General features: G+C 44.2%; 4 protein-coding genes across 5 annotated transcripts; 2 read left to right on the top strand and 2 right to left on the bottom strand.

The window, feature by feature from the left end:
• Positions 1-507: 507 nt before the first annotated feature.
• Positions 508-1,262, top strand: LOC131263077 (glutathione S-transferase 1-like). Its single transcript, XM_058265224.1, has 2 exons — positions 508-874; positions 936-1,262. Exons 1-2 carry the CDS (start codon positions 530-532, stop codon positions 1,260-1,262), a joined length of 672 nt encoding a protein of 223 aa, XP_058121207.1. The 5' UTR covers positions 508-529.
• Positions 1,263-1,595: 333 nt separating this feature from the next.
• Positions 1,596-5,359, top strand: LOC131267757 (uncharacterized). Its single transcript, XM_058270709.1, has 6 exons — positions 1,596-1,983; positions 2,066-2,386; positions 2,986-3,513; positions 4,421-4,585; positions 4,648-4,851; positions 4,914-5,359. Exons 1-6 carry the CDS (start codon positions 1,639-1,641, stop codon positions 5,220-5,222), a joined length of 1,872 nt encoding a protein of 623 aa, XP_058126692.1. The 5' UTR covers positions 1,596-1,638; the 3' UTR covers positions 5,223-5,359.
• Positions 2,728-3,721, bottom strand: LOC131263075 (glutathione S-transferase 1-like). The gene is made up of 2 exons (XM_058265222.1): positions 3,620-3,721; positions 2,728-3,529 (listed from the first exon to the last, which is right to left on the bottom strand). Exons 1-2 carry the CDS (start codon positions 3,718-3,720, stop codon positions 2,959-2,961), a joined length of 672 nt encoding a protein of 223 aa, XP_058121205.1. The 5' UTR covers position 3,721; the 3' UTR covers positions 2,728-2,958.
• Positions 5,270-18,239, bottom strand: LOC131263072 (epidermal growth factor receptor substrate 15-like 1). 2 transcript variants are annotated; one of them, XM_058265218.1, is made up of 11 exons: positions 17,928-18,239; positions 17,196-17,240; positions 16,502-16,738; positions 15,564-16,433; positions 15,332-15,484; positions 15,168-15,257; positions 13,880-13,942; positions 12,196-12,849; positions 11,938-12,126; positions 7,648-7,981; positions 5,270-7,579 (listed from the first exon to the last, which is right to left on the bottom strand). In XM_058265218.1, the coding sequence occupies exons 1-11, from the start codon at positions 17,943-17,945 to the stop codon at positions 6,618-6,620; spliced, it is 3,615 nt and encodes a 1,204-aa protein (XP_058121201.1). In that variant the 5' UTR covers positions 17,946-18,239; the 3' UTR covers positions 5,270-6,617. The 2 variants fall into 2 exon arrangements, with proteins under 2 accessions (XP_058121201.1, XP_058121200.1); XM_058265217.1 differs by lacking the exon at positions 13,880-13,942 and adding an exon at positions 11,573-11,671.
• Positions 18,240-18,655: the final 416 nt, after the last annotated feature.

The following is an 18,655-nucleotide window of genomic DNA, read 5'->3' as shown; positions in this document are numbered from 1 at the left end:
AAAAATAATAATAAACATAAAACATGTTGATTATCACTCGAATAAAAATGCAAAAAAGTTTGTCAATTGACAACCGCTACGAAAATGATTATTTTTCTTCATCATTTCTGTTGATAAATGAAGACTAGCTAAGCTAAGACGAAATGAACAAAACAATGACTAGTAAAAATTCTCATAACTTTCTGTTCACGCTCACATTTTGATTACATACATTATCAAACGAAAGCCAAACGTATTCGGTGGCCTATCAGTAAACTGCAGAATGAAAACATAAGAAAAAAGGCATCTTTCGCTTGCCGGCATTCCGCTCTACGGCCGTCGATTATCTTATCATACTTTTAGTTGTTTAGCAAGCTTTCAACGGACAAACATGCATGTATTGGAAGAATCGCATGGGGGTAGCAAATATCGCGCCATCGTGTGGGTTTCGTCCTCAATCAATTGAGATTCTAAATCGCGAGTTCAGTCGTTGGCTAGCGTTCGTCGAGTTAAATTACTCTGTTAACTGTTCGCGGAGTTCGTTTTCATCATGCCCAACATCAAGCTGTACACGACCAAGCTGAGCCCGCCGGGACGGGCGGTCGAGCTGACAGCAAAGGCACTCGGACTCGAGCTGGACTATGTGCCGATAAATCTGCTCGCCGGAGATCACCTGAAGGAGGAGTACCGGAAGTTGAACCCGCAGCACACGATCCCACTGATCGACGATAATGGAACGATCGTGTACGACAGCCATGCGATCATCGTGTATCTGGTGACGAAGTACGCCAAGGATGACAGCCTCTATCCGGCGGACCCTGCAACGCGTGCCAAGGTCAACGCGGCGCTGCACTTCGACTCCGGGGTGCTTTTTGCCCGAATTCGGTTCTATGTGGTAGGCAAAACCCTTTAACTCTAAGGGACATTCGATAAGAATATCCTCACCTTTCCCCTAGGAACCCATTCTGTACTACGGATCAACGGATGAGCCGCAGGAAAAGATCGACAATATTTACCGTGCGTACGGACTGCTGAATGACACTCTGACCGGGGACTACATCGTAGGCAACAGTTTAACGCTGGCCGATCTGAGCTGCATCGCTAGCATTTCGTCGATGCACGCCATCTTCCCGATCGACCAGAGCAAGTACCCGAAGCTGGCCGCCTGGGTGGACCGTCTGAGTCAGTTGCCGTACTACAAGGCCACGAACCAAGAGGGAGCCGAGGAGTTGGCCCAGGTCTACCAAACTGTTCTCGCGAAGAACCGGGCACAATCTAAATGAAATGTTGTGCACGAATAAAGGAAACGTCTGAAACTTTTCGCAATATTTGTTTTGATTTTTAAATAAAATTTATTTCAATTGTTGACTCGCTCATTGAAAGAGGCATTTTGTTTTTAACGGTGAAATTAAATTAGTTTCTGCTTGGTTCTAATCACATGGACATCGTTATCGCCTCGTTAGTTATGTTGTGAGAAAAAGAAACACTATTCCGCTTTCTTTGATGACCAGATAGGTGTGGCTCACATATACAATGAATTCGAAGATCACTTACAGAACTCACACTTCTCGGTGCTACAACCCGGAATCGGTTACCTTCTCCCCAATGTTAATCGGATTCAGTTTGATTCCAGACGCAGACCTATCAGCACCAAACAGCATGCCGAACATCAAGCTCTATACGGCGAAACTAAGTCCACCGGGGCGCGCGGTGGAACTAACCGCCAACCTGCTCGGTCTTCCGCTCGACATCGTTCCTATCAACTTGCTGGCGGGTGATCACCGGAGGGAGGAATTTTTGAAGATGAATCCCCAGCACACGATCCCCGTGATCGATGACGATGGCATCATCATTCGGGACAGTCACGCAATCATCATTTATCTGGCGCAAAAGTACGACGCAACAGGAGCACTCTACCCGGATGATCCGGTTACGCGAGCGAAGATAAATGCCGCCCTACACTTTGACTCTGGCGTTCTCTTCTCTAGGTTGAGGTTTTACTTTGTGGGTGTTTAACAAACGCGCGATACCATCTAAGGAAATATGTAAACCCTTATGCGTTACCCTTATATCCGTTCCGTTTCAGGAACCGATACTCTACGGTGGTTCGTCGGAGGTGCCCCAGCATAAGATCGACTACATGAAGAAAGGCTACGAACTGCTGGACGGTGCGCTGACGGATGACTACATCGTCGGCAACGAGCTAACGCTGGCCGACATCAGCTGCATCGCGACGGTAGACACGATGGACATATTTTTCCCCATGGACAGGAGTAAATATCCGAAGCTGGTCGCGTGGATGGAGCGAATGAGCAGCCGCATTCCGGACTACGACCGGCTCAACCGGGAAGGTTCGGTGGAGTTTGCCGAGATTTGCGAATCTTTGCGACTGAACAACGCGGCGAAAGTGAAGTAACAAATGTGGTTGGAAGAAGCGATGGAGAAGCATGGTCCCCATTGTGCTTAACGTTGAGTAAAAAATAGAGGATTACTTTGATTGAACAAAAATGTTAAAATTAATTTTGAGATTTAATTTTTAATGGGAATACAGAATGAACACATACCGAATTCCCATTCAACACATCGCGTCTAACGTAAACATAATCTCAAACGTGATGCCACAAACACAAGCATAATTTTCAAGAGCAAACATAAACCTAAAGATTAACCCCGCTGCGTGTTGGGGTGGGAATTGTTGGTCCAAAACGAAATATCAGTATCAGTTGATGGCAGTTCGGAGCGAGTTGTTTGAGGAAAAAATAATATCACAAAGGTATTTTGCCAGGTATTTAGAGTTCATTTTTTGAACAACAAACATCGATGTTAGCTTCCCTTCCACCGCACACCTGTTCTCCTTAGATCAACCGCAAATACACACTCACACATTTGTCTCACAAGCCGCATTTTCAATCATGCCGGTCCATCCAAAGTTGCTTGGTAATGCTTGCGTAATAGGGGAGGCTTCCCATATCGGTCGAATCATTTGTTTCCCGCTTGACTTTTAAGGGTGTGCATAAGCTGGGCGGCCGCCTTCAACCCCTGTACATTTATTTCATCGTAGTACGGCAGCTTTGCAATCCGTTCGATCCACGCAAACGTTTTCGGATAGTCGGCGGCAGAGGGCTGAAGCATAACGTGCAGGGTAGTGATGCTCGCCACACAGCTCAAGTCCGCTATCGTCAACCGATCGCCAACGACGTAGTCCGTCTGAAGCAGGGCTTCAAAAAGCTTCAAACCATCGGCTGCCCGCTTGAGGCTTTCCTCCGGAATCTCGCCCTTCCGGAACACGGTCAGATTGTCGGTGCAGAAGCGCAACCGGGCGAACAGGATCGAACTTTCGAAGAACAGCACCGAGTTGATTCTCGCCTGCTGTTCAAAGTCTTCCGAGTACAGCTCGGTGCCGTTGCCATAGCGACGAGCGAGATAGATCGCGATTGCGTGGCTATCCATGAGCAGGAAGCCATTATCGTCCAGCGTCGGGATCGTCTGGACCGGGTTGAGCCGCTTGAATTCCTCGTTCCGGTGATGACCCTTGTAAACGTTCATTTCACTGCGCAGGGAAAGAGTAAACGCAACGGTTATAAAATGAACAATTCATAACACAAGACCAACGCCAGGGAAATTGCACCAGAAAGCTCACCTAATTTCGAGTTCAAGGTTCAACGCCTTCGCCACCAGCTCCACCGCACGACCGGCGGGGCTGATGATGTGCGTGTACAGGACCGGTTGCTTGCGAGACATCTCGAACGAAACTGAGCGATGCGTTTTGGTCCAACGGAGGCCTTACCCCTCAGTTTGACACGCTTGACCATTTTTTGGAGGTCGATTATCGTTCGTTATTTTCCGAGCACTTTGTTTCGTGGTTTAGCAGGCGGCGGGAGTGTTGTAACGAAGGTGATATGAACGGCTGCTTCGATCGATAAGAGGTCGTGCCCTTTATCCTTGACGGATTATATTCATATTTGTAATCTAAATGGGAGTGTCCAAGTGACTACAAAGTCTTTTTCTGTAAGATTAATAGTCAAATGACTAATGGATCTTTTTGGCTGCTTTTTTGTTAACGGGTAGCACATTTAAAGCTGCCCTACGAACAAATTGATTATCTTAACTAATTTTAACTATCTGTTAAACGGTGCAGCAAATAATCATAGTCAAAATAATTTTTTACAGGATATCCAAGTTTAAATAATTATAGCAAAATAACAACATCGTAAAGTCAATTCTCATCCGCAGTTTAATCTAGAAACGCTATAACAAATCTCATATTTCACTTGGATTTCATTTCTTAACCACCGAACGAACAGATAACCGCAACTGCATCGTATTTCTTAGTGGCCTTTTAATTGACACAATCAAATGGCATTCCCATGCATTTGATCTCGGAACATGGTTTGCTTCCTCCAAGCAGGTTGTTCAGTCATCAAGTTGCCGTTGCAGTTGACGCATCACAATGGCCACATCAAGCATGGTTTTGTTCTACGACGACGTAAGCCCTCCGGTACGGAGTGTCTTACTAGCAATCGCCGCACTGGGCGTCAAGGATCGTGTGCAGCTGGAATACGTCAACCTGTTTGCGGGAGGACACCTGAAGGAAGATTTTCTGAAGGTAATGATACAGATCACATCTTGCGTGGGGTGAGGTTTCAAATTTTTGCTTAAACATTGCAGGTCAATCCACTTCACACAGTTCCGGTGCTCCGGCACGGTGACCTAACGTTAACCGATAGCCACGCTATACTGGTGTACCTTTGTGACACGTTTGCCACCGAAGGGGAGGACCTCGCTATCCCCGATGCACAAACGAGGGCGAAAATTTTCAACCGACTTTGCTTCAACAATGGTTTTCTGTTTCAACGTGATGCTGAAATTATGGTAGGTTGAATGAACCAAACTTAGAACAGCAACAATTCGATTTCATACAACGAATTTTCCAGCGAAAAATCTTCCGGGGTGACGTTACCGACGTTAGTGACCACTTTGGACCGCTCGAGCAAACACTGGACGTTCTGGAGAAATATCTCAGTGGTTCCCTGTGTACCGCATTGGATCACCTTTCGGTGGCCGATTTTTCCATCGTGGCGACCGTTAGCACCCTGGAACTCATCATGCCGATCAAAGCGGATCGATGGCCCAACGTTCGGGGGTGGCTCGAGCGAATGAAAGCCCTTCCGTACTACCAAACGGAGAATCAGATCGGTTTGGAGAAACTGCGTGAAAAGTTAAGCACGAAAATAAACATTTGAATGCGCTCCTCCAAAAGTACAATAAAAAGTGGTCAACGTTCTTTAACTTTCATGTATATATATATTCTTTATTACTTTAATGTGCTTGCCTCGGTAATACACAGATACGGCGTTTTCGGTCTAATCTGAGTAGGAGATTACCCTTTATTTTAATTCACAAACATCCAAAAAGCTAGTAACATTGTAATTCCCTCGTTCTACAAGAGCCACTATCGAAGAATTACCATTCGCTTGTTTCGTTGCGTTAAGCACACTCCAATGAACACCACTTTGGATTACTCATTCAATTCGCTAATATGAGGAGTGGGTCGCCGAGATGGCTAAATAAATTCAATCTGGTTTTACATTGTATGGTTTCCCTGTCACTATGCGTTTGTTTGCATCTACAAAATCAATTGGGACACTTCATTGAATAAGTTCATAATTTCATCAGGATTGTGCTTTCGTGCATCCTTTCCACGTTTAAATTCTGTTTTATAATTTCTTCTCAATGATATCGTAATGGAAATGAAATGTTTATAAAGCGTTTTAGATGAATTTAAAAAAAGGAACAAAGAGTCCAAAATAAACCAAGAACAAAATCCTCCCATCCTACCGGGTTTCTTGAGTGTTTGCGCACGCGTTACATTACATTACCGTGGCCTACTATGTGTGCAGTAGTGTTTTTGTATTCTTGGATGAAATCTTTCGATATCTGTTTAGGTTTGTTCCACCACGCTCGGGAATTATAGTTCCAATAAATTCACATTTGTCGCGATTTCTCCACAGCAGCTAATATTTACACGCCACCAACGCCTGTGCTGTAGGAAGCCGTATCATGTATCCTAAGAGGTACTACACTTCATTTGTCTTGTACATTCGCATAACATTACTAATTCTTCTACGCTACATGCACACTATGCTTTAGCGTTAATGATCGTTTGAGAGTATAATAATATATTGCCTGCTTTACGGCGGCATTATACGATAACAGTTTGAAAAACAAAATGGGGCTCAAGGGTAATACAAAAGTACAAAAAACAAAAAAAAAAGATGGAACAAAAACAATTTCTTTAAAGCTAACTGTTCCGGTTTCGAATGGAATTGTTTTCGCGTGTGTAATATCGGTAATCGAACAATTGCACAAATGGGTGCATTGTGATGTAAAGAAGACATGCAGTTTGCAAATAAATTGACGTGCATGGTTCGTTGACGATGATATATAAATCTCTACATATACGTTATTGGAATCGTTCGATGGTTCAAAAACTTTTCGTCTCGGTTCATCAATCCATCGCCCCGGAACTGTAGGTCCGAGTGATAAAACTGTTTGGTAATACAACAGAAAAAAAAGATGATGGACATCCAGCTCTGCTGTGATGCTCTCTCATCATCTTGTGCTCCGGAATTGTGGTTTTATTTTTCGACCAGTGATCGCTGGAGGACGGCCTGCAGGTCGGCATCGAACGCTTCCCCCTTCGAGTAGTCGGCATTAAATCGCTCGACCACCGACTGGCCCGGAGCGTCAACGTTGGCCACCTTCTTCAAACTGCCCGTCGCGGGCCCTCCAGCGCTGGTGTTGAGCACTTTCGCCGATTTGCTCACCGGTGGCGGTAGTGTTCCACCCATCATCCCGTACCGCGGCTTGCCGTTGGTGCCACTGGCGGATGCTGCATGATGCAGGTTGTTCGGCATCGTTTCCGTTACACTGAACGCACCACCACCGAATGCGTCATCGAACTTGGCGTCAAACTTTGCATCGAACTCGTTGTTGTTGTTGTTGTTGGTGCCAGCGCCGAACGCCAGCGTGGTGAGATTATTGTTGGCCACATTAGCGGCATCCATTTTGGAGAATTCATCTTCGAAGGATTTTATCGCTGTCGCTCCGCCGGTTGTCGCCGACGAGAGGGTGGCTGACGGGGATGAGGTGGCGAACGCCGAAGAAGCCGCCGTCTCTGTGGCTTGGAATGCATCGAATAGACTGCTGCTATCGGTGATGGCCATGGAGCTACCATTCGTACCACCGAACGCGTTGAAGAGGGCATCGTCGGTTTGGTTGTTGTTTTTCGTAAAGTTATCGTTAAATGCATCGAACGGATCGGCCGCCGCCGATGTGGAGGAGGCTGTTAGCTTTCCGAACGGGCCACCACCACCGCTGCTGCTGTTGGCCAAGAGAGTATTATTGTTCAGCTGGCTGACGGTGGTGTTGTTGAGCGTCGTCTCGTTGCCTCCGTCCCCGGATAAGCGCGTGGTGCGAAACAGTTCATTCAACTCCTCCATCGAGGTGTGGTTGGATTTGCTAAACTTGCCATCGAAGTTGTTGGCGAGGCTGGCGGACACCTTGTTGCTTTTCGCAGGCGAAGCGAAAGGATCTGAAACTAAACCCAAAAACATAATAAATCCTCATTCCTCAGGTGAAGTGTTAAGTTAAAGGTACGATACGAACCAACACCGCTTTCCTCCGATTCCGCGAAAGGATCCTCGATGTTGAACGGATCCTCGTACCGGTAGTCTTTGAAGGGATCATCGGCAAAGTCCACAGCGGTCGGGTTGGGGGTCGGTGCGGCCGAATGGAGTGACGATGGTGTCGCTCCTCGCTGTGCCGGAACCATCGCCGGTGGAGTTGCCGTTTCGACGGTGATTACGGTCGTCGCTAACGATCCACCGATGGTGCTTCCACCCGTCAACGATCGATTGCTTCCACCGAATGCGGCACTACTTGGTGCAAATGCTGTCGCCGTCTGTTGTACGATCGTTGCGGCGGCTGCTGGCTTGAGATTCTATCGAAGTTTTTGAACCGAATTTTCCACGTACCACGACGAACGAATGGCGGCGGGGCAAAACCGTGACGTTTTTAATGTCGTGTTGTGTAAGGTTCACAAAGTCATTTTAACGCGATTTGTGAGAGTGTATCGCATTGGCGATCGGTTGACGCGATCACGATCGGTGATTTGAGAGGTGTAGTAAGATGAAAAGTATCACAAGAACCGGGGGGTTCGATAAATGAAGGCAAAATAATGTAGAAAAGAAATAAAATAAAAAAAGAGAAGACAAAAAAGAAAGAACACAATTTTAAACTAAGTGAAATGAAGTGTGCAACGAATGAGGTGGGTGAACATGAGGGAGAAAGACACAGTTTTGGCACGAACTGAACACACGCAAAACGAGAAAACTAAACGTTTGAAGAAAATGAAAGTATATTGCGAAACAACTTAATCCACGCGAGATAAAGTGTACGATTTCGATGGAGAAAGTGGCTAGAGGGTTGGTAGAGAGATAGTAGTTGAACAAATGCTGCAGAAGATGAGTCGTTTCATCTCTGAAGAGCCTCTAAGCTTCTGCCATTAGTAGTATTATAGGGTATAAGTACGTTATCATAAAGCTTATTTGTTAAGTTTTGTTCTGTTAGCTTTTTTAAGCATCCTCTGGTCAGTGAATAGTTCGGATATGTTATGGGAAAATTAGTTCGTGTATGTGTGTGTGGTGTTTATGCAGGTTTTGTGAGCACGACGGGGGAAAAGAAGACTTCATTCGGGAGCATGGTAGTAGCACACACGGACTCGACCGACGTCCTGCTTCGGTACGCATTACCACTAAAAGTAGAACAGGTTTAAACGATAAAGACGAACGGAGGAAGTAAAGTCTTCAAGTTAGTACGCTGGCGTGTGCTGGGGTTAAATAGACTGTATTTCTAGTCATAAACCTGACACTCGACACTCTCTAGAGCTTGTTTTCAACGGAATAAGATGGTACTTCTTTGCACTTACGTGTCTAAATGAATTCGACTATCGATGGGTAAAACATTGCGCGTGTCGATATGATGGGCAAGTGCGCCGACAATTTGAAAGCTCACAATATACTAAGTGCTCCCAACTTGCTTTACACTAACTTGTGGTCCGAAGGAAATATTATAATTTGCAAAAGGAAATTGAAACCTAAGAAGCACCAGTTGAAATATATACATTCCATTCCATAAAAATAAGGGGAAGTGGTACAGGAACACAAAAGTGAACAACGTTCGTTCCCTAGAATAAGCCAAACCAATGCGAATGAGTGCAAATGAAATGGTTTTTGATTTGCATTATTGTGTATTTATTTTTAGTTGAGAACAGCAATTTGGTGATTTCCAGTGGCCCAATATGAACAATTCTACAATGTTAGTGTAATCTATGTATTTTTTGCACAACAATTCATCAAAGCCAAATATTATCACCAATCCGATAGATCATCCTGGCCATTGCTTGGTTCTTTGAGTGCACAAGATTATTTATAGTTTGTCTTCTAAGTTTTACTCAATGAAATAACTAACCAAAAGTATAACTTTAAGTTATTCCATGAGGCAAAACACGTTCATAGCACTCAACTACACTCATTATGTTAGGTGTAGAAAAAATAACGCGCCCAGAATGATACTGTACTAAATTGTCTAGAGATCAAACAAAACTCAAAGCCATTCACAATCTTCTTTGCATTCCGATTGTCACTGCAAACTTCGCGGAAAGGCAGTGTAAATAAAGTTTTCGTATATAAGCCCTCACATAAAATCCTTTCAATGGCGTAGCGAACTTTTCTTGCATGGATTATTTTCATTAAATTATATGCTAGCAATTGTCTTTCGTCACGGTATCAATTGAAAACGAATAAGGATAATTATTGTATACAGTACCAAGGATTAAGCTAATCTGAGAACAGTGTTTCGGCGAAGAGTATCATTTTTACTTTGCTTGTTTGTTTTTAATATTTTCTAATAGTAAATATATTATGCATTCGTTTACTTTGTAATGTATACGATTTAATGATAATATCGACTCGCTCCGAATAGTCGTCGATGCAATGAGAGCATTTATAGTTCATATCTTTGCTTAGTTATGAATTTAACAATAAACAGGAAACAATATGAATAGAATATACACTTCGTACAATAGATTTGCTTAAACAGTTATTCGTTTCGGTTGCAGGAAATCACTAATTTTTATCACTAATAAAACATAATTGGTATCTGCGCGCCCCCAATCGCGCATATTCAAATCCTACACCTAACACGAATTCCTGGAGTAGAATACTGCTTATGAGTTCGATACGTATTATTATTAGATCTCTTAGATTGATATATGCCTTCCGCTGCTGGCATACTGACGGTTTAACAGATCGTTTGGAACAAAAAACGCAACACAGAGCAGCAAAGCTTCCCTACGATCGGAAGCAGCAAGAAAGTGTCAAGGGTCTTCACTTTGGTGCAAATGGGTAATGCTAACGGTTAAGAACTGCACTTGCTTTCTTTCTTTCTCTATCGTGTTGTTTCGAAAGGAATGCGCTTTCGTGCAATAGAAAGTAGATGATTTTGTTTTCTAGACGGTACGCCAGTACAACATTGCGGTGCCGTAATGCTGCTTTCATGTGTGTTTTCTGTTCACTAGTTAATGGTAAGTGTGAATGCGTGTGAGTGTGGATTTTAATTAATATTATTGGATGATGTTCACTGAAATGCGCGACAGAACGATAGAAGTGCAAAAGAAGAAGAAAAACATTGTTAGATTATTATGATGGCGATGCCGAAAGTCGACAGAAAGTGGAAATGGAAATTAAATACAACTAGAACGAGCCCAACGAAATTAAACACCCCTACATGAGCAATACTGGATTAATTAGCTAAAACAAGCCCAAGCAGCTTAAAATACAGCGGATAAAGGAAAGTATAAATAGTAAGGATTAGCATAGAATAAAAAGAAAGAAATTAAGAAACGCAACACCAAACTAAAGGAGTGTGAGTAAGTGGTTTTATTTCGTCCGTTTGATGTATAAAAATATAAAGTGTTAGTCTACAGAGTAAACATGCACGCTAGAAAGGAATTAGGGAATCAAAGATACCAAAAGAAGGATTATCTACTAATCTATTCGGGAAGAAAATACATAAAGTTATAGTGGATAATTATTTAGTAAGAATATTTCGATTAGAAGGATTATCGAAGCATACGTATATGCGATCATCATCAGACAACTAACGGTATAACTTTAAGCATTTAAAAATTCAAATATATATAAAAACAATGAAATATGAAGCTGCTATTAAAGAAATAATGAGTTGTGTATCGTGCAGGAATGGAATGGAGAAAAGGTGATAGGGCGCAGGCTTAACCTGTAATCTACTAAAGGTGACAGCGGATGAGGTTTGATTTAAGAATGATTGAAATATGGGAACACGATCGATCCATTAAACATCGAACGATAACGAGAGGAGCGTGCAAGCGAAGGTAAAAAATCGAAGGAACCCGAGTTTTCGGTCCGAAAACCTTCACACATCATCACATCCACCGAGAAGAGGAGGGGTTCGTGCCAAAACGATGGGTGATGTGGGTTTTCTTGATAACTACCTTATTGTCGAAGTCGGCAAAATTGGCAAAGCTGCCACCGCCGCTACTATCACCGAATGCATCCGACGCCGGCGGAGCAGGTTTGGTAGGTGTAGGACCCTGTGAGGCGAGGAGATTAGGTTGCGCGTCGTGTGCGGAGCAAGTTCGGTGGGTTACGGGGGGTACGGAAAGAAGAAGAAGATTAGCAGTAAGATTAGAAAGAGAGATAGAGAGGTAGCGTTAGAATAAGGGGTAAGAACAGAAAGAGATCGTAACGTCTTGCCGACTAATCGGTGTATTTGCTTAGCAGTAGTTTGTGAGTTTGTGGGAGACTACGGGAGACGCGAGTGGCACCTTGGCCATACACCAGAAATTCGGTTGCTTACCTGCATTGGTCGAGGAGGAGCAGGGCGCGGTGGTGGTTGCTTCGCTTTCTTCGGAGGCAAGGCCGGGCTTGGCGATTCCGGTCGTGGTGGTGCGACGGATCGGCTTGGGCTAGGTGTTAGCGTCTGGCCGGCGCTTGTCGGAGCGTGTAGTATGGCAAACGGATCGCATCCGAATTCATCTTTGGCAGGCTACAAAAATACATTGAAAACGATATTAGGGTAATGCAATGTAAGCATGAGACAACTTCTTCTGTTTACCTCAGCCCCACTGCCCTTCCGTTCAGAGAAGGGATCCGCTACGGCCGACGCGAACGGATCTGTGGCCCCACCGCCACTCGTTTTGGCCATGCTGGAGCTACCGAACGCTCCGAATCCATCGTCTCCGAAGCCACCGGTCACTCCTCCGCCGTTCGACCCAACGTCGAACTGAGTCGGGAAGCCGTTCGTCTTGAAGTCATCCCCGAAACCGGTCGCGGCCGGTTCATCCAAGCCAAACCCGTTCGCTTTGTTGTCCCCGAACGGATCGCGCTTCTTCGCGTTCTCCACCTCCTTCTCCTCGAGCGCCTGCCTTGCCTCGCGAAACTCTGGCTCGATCTTGAGCGCATAGTCCGAAACCAAGATCGTATCGTTTGATTCGATCGCGGACCGGAACATCGAGAGCGCGTCCGTCATCTGGCGCTGGTACTCCTCGATCTGGCTCATGACCGCCTTCACCTGGCTGAGCTCGAGCTGTGTGTCCTGCAGTCGGGAAGTCAGCCGGTCAACCTCTTTGGTGGTGGTATTGTACTCCTTTTCGAGCGACTGCTCTTCCTCCTTCAGCTTCTGCAGCTCGGAACGGCGCGAGTCCAGCTCACCTTCCTGCTCTTTGAGCGTCGCTTCTTGCTTCTGGCACTGCTCCCGTATTTTGTTCACCTTTTTTCACAAACCGCCATTTCAGTTCGCCACAAGTATGCACACAAAAAAGGGAACAGAAAAGATAAAGTTAATCAAACGTAGCATTTTCCAAACAAAAAAAAACATGAACGGGGTAAATGAAGCCCTCGGTTGATTTTATCACATTTAACACAGTTTAATCCACAGGAAGACAAGGATAGGAAATGGGAAAATGGAGTGTAAGGAATCGAACGGAGGACGAATAAGTTAACCCATCTACCGCGTCTAGTCCGGTCAGAGGCGTTTGCTATACTCCACGATCAATATAAATCGCAAGCCTTACGAGACACCACTCCTCGATTGCCATTGCATATCAAAACACAATTCCAATCAGACTGGAAACAAGCAACTTCGATCGTCGATCGTTAAAGCGCAGTGTTTTCAATTGATATTCGAGCCAAGCGATAGACGTCTTGGCAATGCAAGAAGAAACCAATAAACCAATCAAACACGGATCCACATATGGTTTTGATTTTATTGAACGGTGGTGCGTATCATCACTAATAGATTCATAAATTGCAAACATATTTTTGATCCGCCATGTTTTGTGTATATTAGCACAAACAACTAGAAAGTGTAATAAGCATAACAAGCAGAGTAAACTACAGTAACTTATTATTCAAATATAATTAACATCAAACTAATATATAGTTCTACAGTATCCATAGCATATTGTACTTAACAAAATACGATTGAAAAATTACAAAATTAAAAAAAAACCTAAGACCGGACATAGGAAGCAAGAAACAAAGTAGCATAGAAAGTGAAAGACATTTGAATACTTGAATAACACACAAGGAATACACAAAATTGAAGGAAAACTGATGAAATAAACATTGCATAAGAAGCTAGAAATTTGGAAAAATGAAGCTTTATTTGTATTTAGAAAAATCAAACACACAAACCATTTACCAAACTAGACACAATGAAAGATAGAAATGAACGATGAGATTTAGGAAAATGAAAGTACAACAAACACGAGAAATAGAAATCATAAAATCAAACCAACCTTTTGACGCGCATCATCAATGCTGCAAGCTACGCCTTGCATGGCCTGATCTACTTCTACTTGCTGTGAGAAAATGTGTAGCACACACGCATTCCGGCCAATTCATACGTTGTGTGTATGTGGTGCGAAGAGGCCCAAAACAAACCATTCAAAAATTGCAGTGTGAATAAAAACAACCCCAGCAAATAGTAGTCACGAGAATATAGTAGCAGTAGTAAAAAGATTAATAAAATTCAATATGTCAATAGAAAATGGAAGAAAATAAATAGATCTAGTAAACGAACGAGAGTACTAATTAGTCCAATTGGTTAAGCAGAGTTAAGATTAAGATTAGGCAGCTCGGGTTCGTAAAACGATCGTGCAGGTGGCAGCATACAGTATCATGCAAAACTTAATTATAAAAAAGCACCGGGTAAATAAACAACACAACAAAACACAATATCATACAGTAGGAAAGCATGTTACAAGCAAGATTAAAATGGCGAGATTGAGTTACAGCACAAGCTACAATACGTTTTATATACACGATCTTTATGTGATCGAAAGTAATTGTAAGGTCTTATAGAAATATAATACTTGCTTTAAAGATGCCGTTTTTTATAAACATGCTAATGATTAAATAGCCGTTAATCTGCAAATATGCTTTATACAGTTGTAAGTTACAGGAAAAATAATCAATTGAGTTAAATGTAGAGCCAATTATTGAGCCAAGAAATCGTCGACAAAAGTTTGTTAGTTAATGGCGTTCTAGAGATGGTTATCTTTAGCACCTTCGATTACCTTCACTTGTTCCCAAGCGTGTCATCCCAAAATCGCACACGAGTTGGCCACTTGAAATGACCATCCCGGCTCGTGCGTTAGATTGGACGCAATCTCTGCCGCACTATCTTGCTGCGATTTTGAAGAGTTAGTATGAAGCTGATAAGATAAACCCACAACACATAACGGAAAAGTGGAACTTATTAGAGAAAAAGAAACTCATCCATCAAAAAAATCTGCCAATAGCCCAAATTGACAGAGGAAGATAGAAAATTTACTCTTTAGCAGCTCTTAAACTGTGGATCCGTTATATGACGTAAATGATAACATATTACTTAGTTAGTTAAGATTCATATATAAACAGACCAAAGCTCGTTAGGGCATGTTAAAATTTCGTTTAGTAAGCCCAAATTATTAGCAACACCTCGGACCGGAGTTAGAGACCGTTGGGGGGTTGCTATTGGTAACGGTACATCCGGTGATTAGTAAGGTGTCCGTGTATCAGTAGCACCCAAATCGTTCCACTAACCTGGTTTGTCAGATCATCCAGTCGCTTCTGCGCTTCACCTTTTTGGTTTTCCAGCTGCTTCAATGTAGCCGTCAGCGTATCCAATTCACTCTGAAAATTAGAAGGTCACCGTAATCACCGTTTAGCTTCACTCCCAGAAGTAAGGCGTTTTCCCCTGAACTAACCTGTAAGCTTCGCAATTCACCTCCTTTGATTCGCACGTCCGCCTCCTTCTGAGCGACCTCCTGCTCGAGTAAACGGCGCTCTTTGGCTAGCTCTTCGATCTCTTTGGATATCATCTCCAGCTCTGGGTTGCTGTATGTTGGCTGCGGTGGTTCCTACACAGTTGTTGAAGGAAACATGAATGACGATTAGTTGCTTCAAATGGGGAAGAGAGATGATCTTCGCGCGTATTACTTGAATGAGTGAACTTTTCCGCAAACTCGGTGGGACCATGTTCGGAGCGAGCGCCTGCGGTGGATCAATGCCCTTCTTGGCCCGGTCGACGAACCACATAGCCAGACAAAACTCCTCCAACTTCAGCTTGCCCGACTGATGCGTATCGCACAGGGCCCATATCAACGCCAGCTTGTTCTGCGCCACGCCCGACTTAATGAAAACGTCCTTAATCTCCAGTCCCGACACGAGCCCGTCTCGATCGGTATCGCTGTTGTTGAAAATCTCTTCGTACTTGCAGCGCTCCAGCGGAGACACAACCCAGCTGGTCACCTCGATCGGAGCCCCACCACCGGTGGGCACGAGCGGCACCATCGGGACGGGAGGAATGATCGGAGCCATTCCTGTGGCCGGCGGCGGTGGACGGGCCAAAGCGGCCGGCAGCGGTGGCACGACCGGCGGAGGTGCAATGTCGGTCGGGAAGTTTGCCACAAATCCTCCACCATCGGCTGCACCACCACCGAACGCATCGAAGCCACCGTTTTGCGATGGAGGAGCATAGTTACGCTGTAACTGCGGCGGCAACATGGCCGGGATGGCACGTTTGTCCAGCGCTTCGTACACCAGATGCATGGCCACACAGAACTCGTGCTTGTCCAAACTTCCGTCCCGGTCCTGGTCGGCCAAATCCCAGATGCGACCGAGTGTTTCTACCGGCAGCTTGGAGTTCATCAGCGTCGAGCGAACCTTTGCTCCCGGCAGCAGACCGTTCATGGGGCCGAGCGACTCGAAAAGGTTCTCATACTGCTGACGTCTTTCCGGCTTCATCGACCAGTCTGTGCTTTCGGCCGGTAGCAGTTTCACCTGCGCCGGTACCTTTGGTAAGTCACCCTAAAACAAAAACAGAGCACGATAATTAGCACTTCAGTATACTTCTCAGGACCGTTTCGGCTACTTACCACTTTCGGTGGCTTCGACAGCTCATTGCAGATGTTCTTGAGGTTGATTTCCGAGCCTTCCTGTGCAAGACCGATCAGCTTCAGCGCAACGAAGAAACCCTCCTTGGTAAGGTAGCCCTGGCCAGTCGGGTCGGACAGATCCCAGATGCGGCTGAGGACGACATCGCTGAGGCCAGATTTCTTGAGGAATTTCGCCGCATCCAATGCACCGATTTCATTCGTTTCTTTAGGATCAAGCTGCGGATAAACATTGTCCTTAGCTAGCAATATACATTTTTAAAGAATCCTCATTCTAAAGAACCATTTATCTATTCTCTGCGTAAAGACAATTAAAATCGGTTTGGTTCAAATTTCTAGCTAAAAAAAAGGTCACAATAGCCGATTGCTGCGCAACAGACCACGTAAAAATACTTTGTTTTGGATAAGCTTCTTATTTTTCCCAGTCACCCTTAGTTTACACGCGCTGTTAGTGATTTCTTTTTTCTACACGATGAACCAGCTTTCGTCAAATCGGATTATCGATTTTTCCACCTCACTAACGGTAGGACGTAACTGTTTACTTCGCAGGAAAGCGTACACCACGGGTTGCCATTGAAAGTGTACATCTAAGGAACACCATTTCCGGTGGTCCTTGATAAACGTTGTTTCTCCTCAAATGGTTCTACGGTCATGATAGCAATTTCCTTAGACTCACCTGTTTGTAGTATGCCTCGTATATCAGGATGTGATCCCCTGAAATCTACAAACGAGGGATGGAGGATGGAAAAATAAAACGAAGCATTTAAGTACAGGGCAGGCACAATTTGCACGACAAGTATTGATCACATTGTCCACTTCAAACAATAGATTGTATTCACATTTTAGCACTATAGAATTGGCATTTTTTATTCCTAGTCCCACCTAGTTCGCATTCGTCGAAGGTTTTGTATCTTTGGGTAAAAATGTAATTCCCGTTACGGAGTCAATATGCTGAATTATGATTTCGTAGTCACAGGTCTTTATAAATCGACGTTTTAGTTGGTCATGTACATTGTTTTAAAATTGGCTTTACTAGTTAACAACGGTAGATTTGTGTTACGCATCAATTCTATTTTCCACCACCGTGAGACGTTGCAATTCTACTCCTACGCGTATTTCTTTCACAACCACTGATAAGCTGGATAGGGCGTTGTTTTGGAAGATGGAAGGATGTGCATCGAAATTTTATACGGAACTATTTTCACGATTAACATTTGTACTTTTCATTGGAACTGGAAATTCCAAACGATTTGTACTCAGAACACAAACAGTGGCACATCATCTTGACCGTCGTGTTTGAGCAACAAGGATTATGCAAAATCTTTTTCTGAAACCTTCGAGTCCCGGATGAAAATATGTGATCGGGGTTGGGCGGTGGGGTTTCGCATTTAAGGGACGAACATTTTACCTTCACAATGTCAGGCATTTTGATGGATTTTTCTACGAGAAAAGGGCAGTGCGCAATCGAAATCGATCCGTAGCCGTAGCGAGCACTTTCTGGGGCTTGGGCCAAAGCTGGCTTTCGTGCGTGTGCACGGTTTTCTTTCGTTTCCTGTCGCACACAAACAATAGAACACACCGCAGAACGCCTGGGAGTGTTATAATACTGTACTTGTCGTCTGCGCTACGAGTTGTTATTCTGTTTTTTTCGTTTCTAGAAACGCGCTTCACTCGTTTGTTTTTTTATTCCTTCGCAGGACTTGGTTCTTCCTCGGGCTTCAAGAAACCTCCGCACTTTTCGCTTTCCGTTTTGCTACTGACAGTAGGGAACAGAATTTGACAAACTACCTCTTAACAAGGTTGCTAGAAGCAAGTATTGCGTACCAACCAAAGTCAATTAACAGACAGGTCGCAGCATACCATCTAACGAGCCGAAAACCGTGGAAAAATGTTTGACAGTTGGTTAAAATTTTGTCTACTTTTCACGAACTGCGAAGCAAGTGGGGTAAAACCAAGGATAATTAACAGACAGGTCGCCGCATACCACGTAACGAACCGAAAACCGTGGGAAATTTTTTGACAGTTGGTTAAAATTTTGTTTACTTCTCACTCGGGGTCCACACTACAGCGCGACGTCGCTTGACAGGAGCAGAACTCCATATAAAAAAAACCTTGCGCGATGTCGCGCGAATCACG

The sequence above is a fragment of the Anopheles coustani genome, chromosome 2 (assembly GCF_943734705.1).
Source record: "Anopheles coustani chromosome 2, idAnoCousDA_361_x.2, whole genome shotgun sequence".
NCBI classification, from domain to species: Eukaryota; Metazoa; Arthropoda; class Insecta; order Diptera; family Culicidae; genus Anopheles; species Anopheles coustani.
Note: the sequence above shows the minus strand (reverse complement) of the source record. Positions and strands in the feature narration are given on the sequence as shown.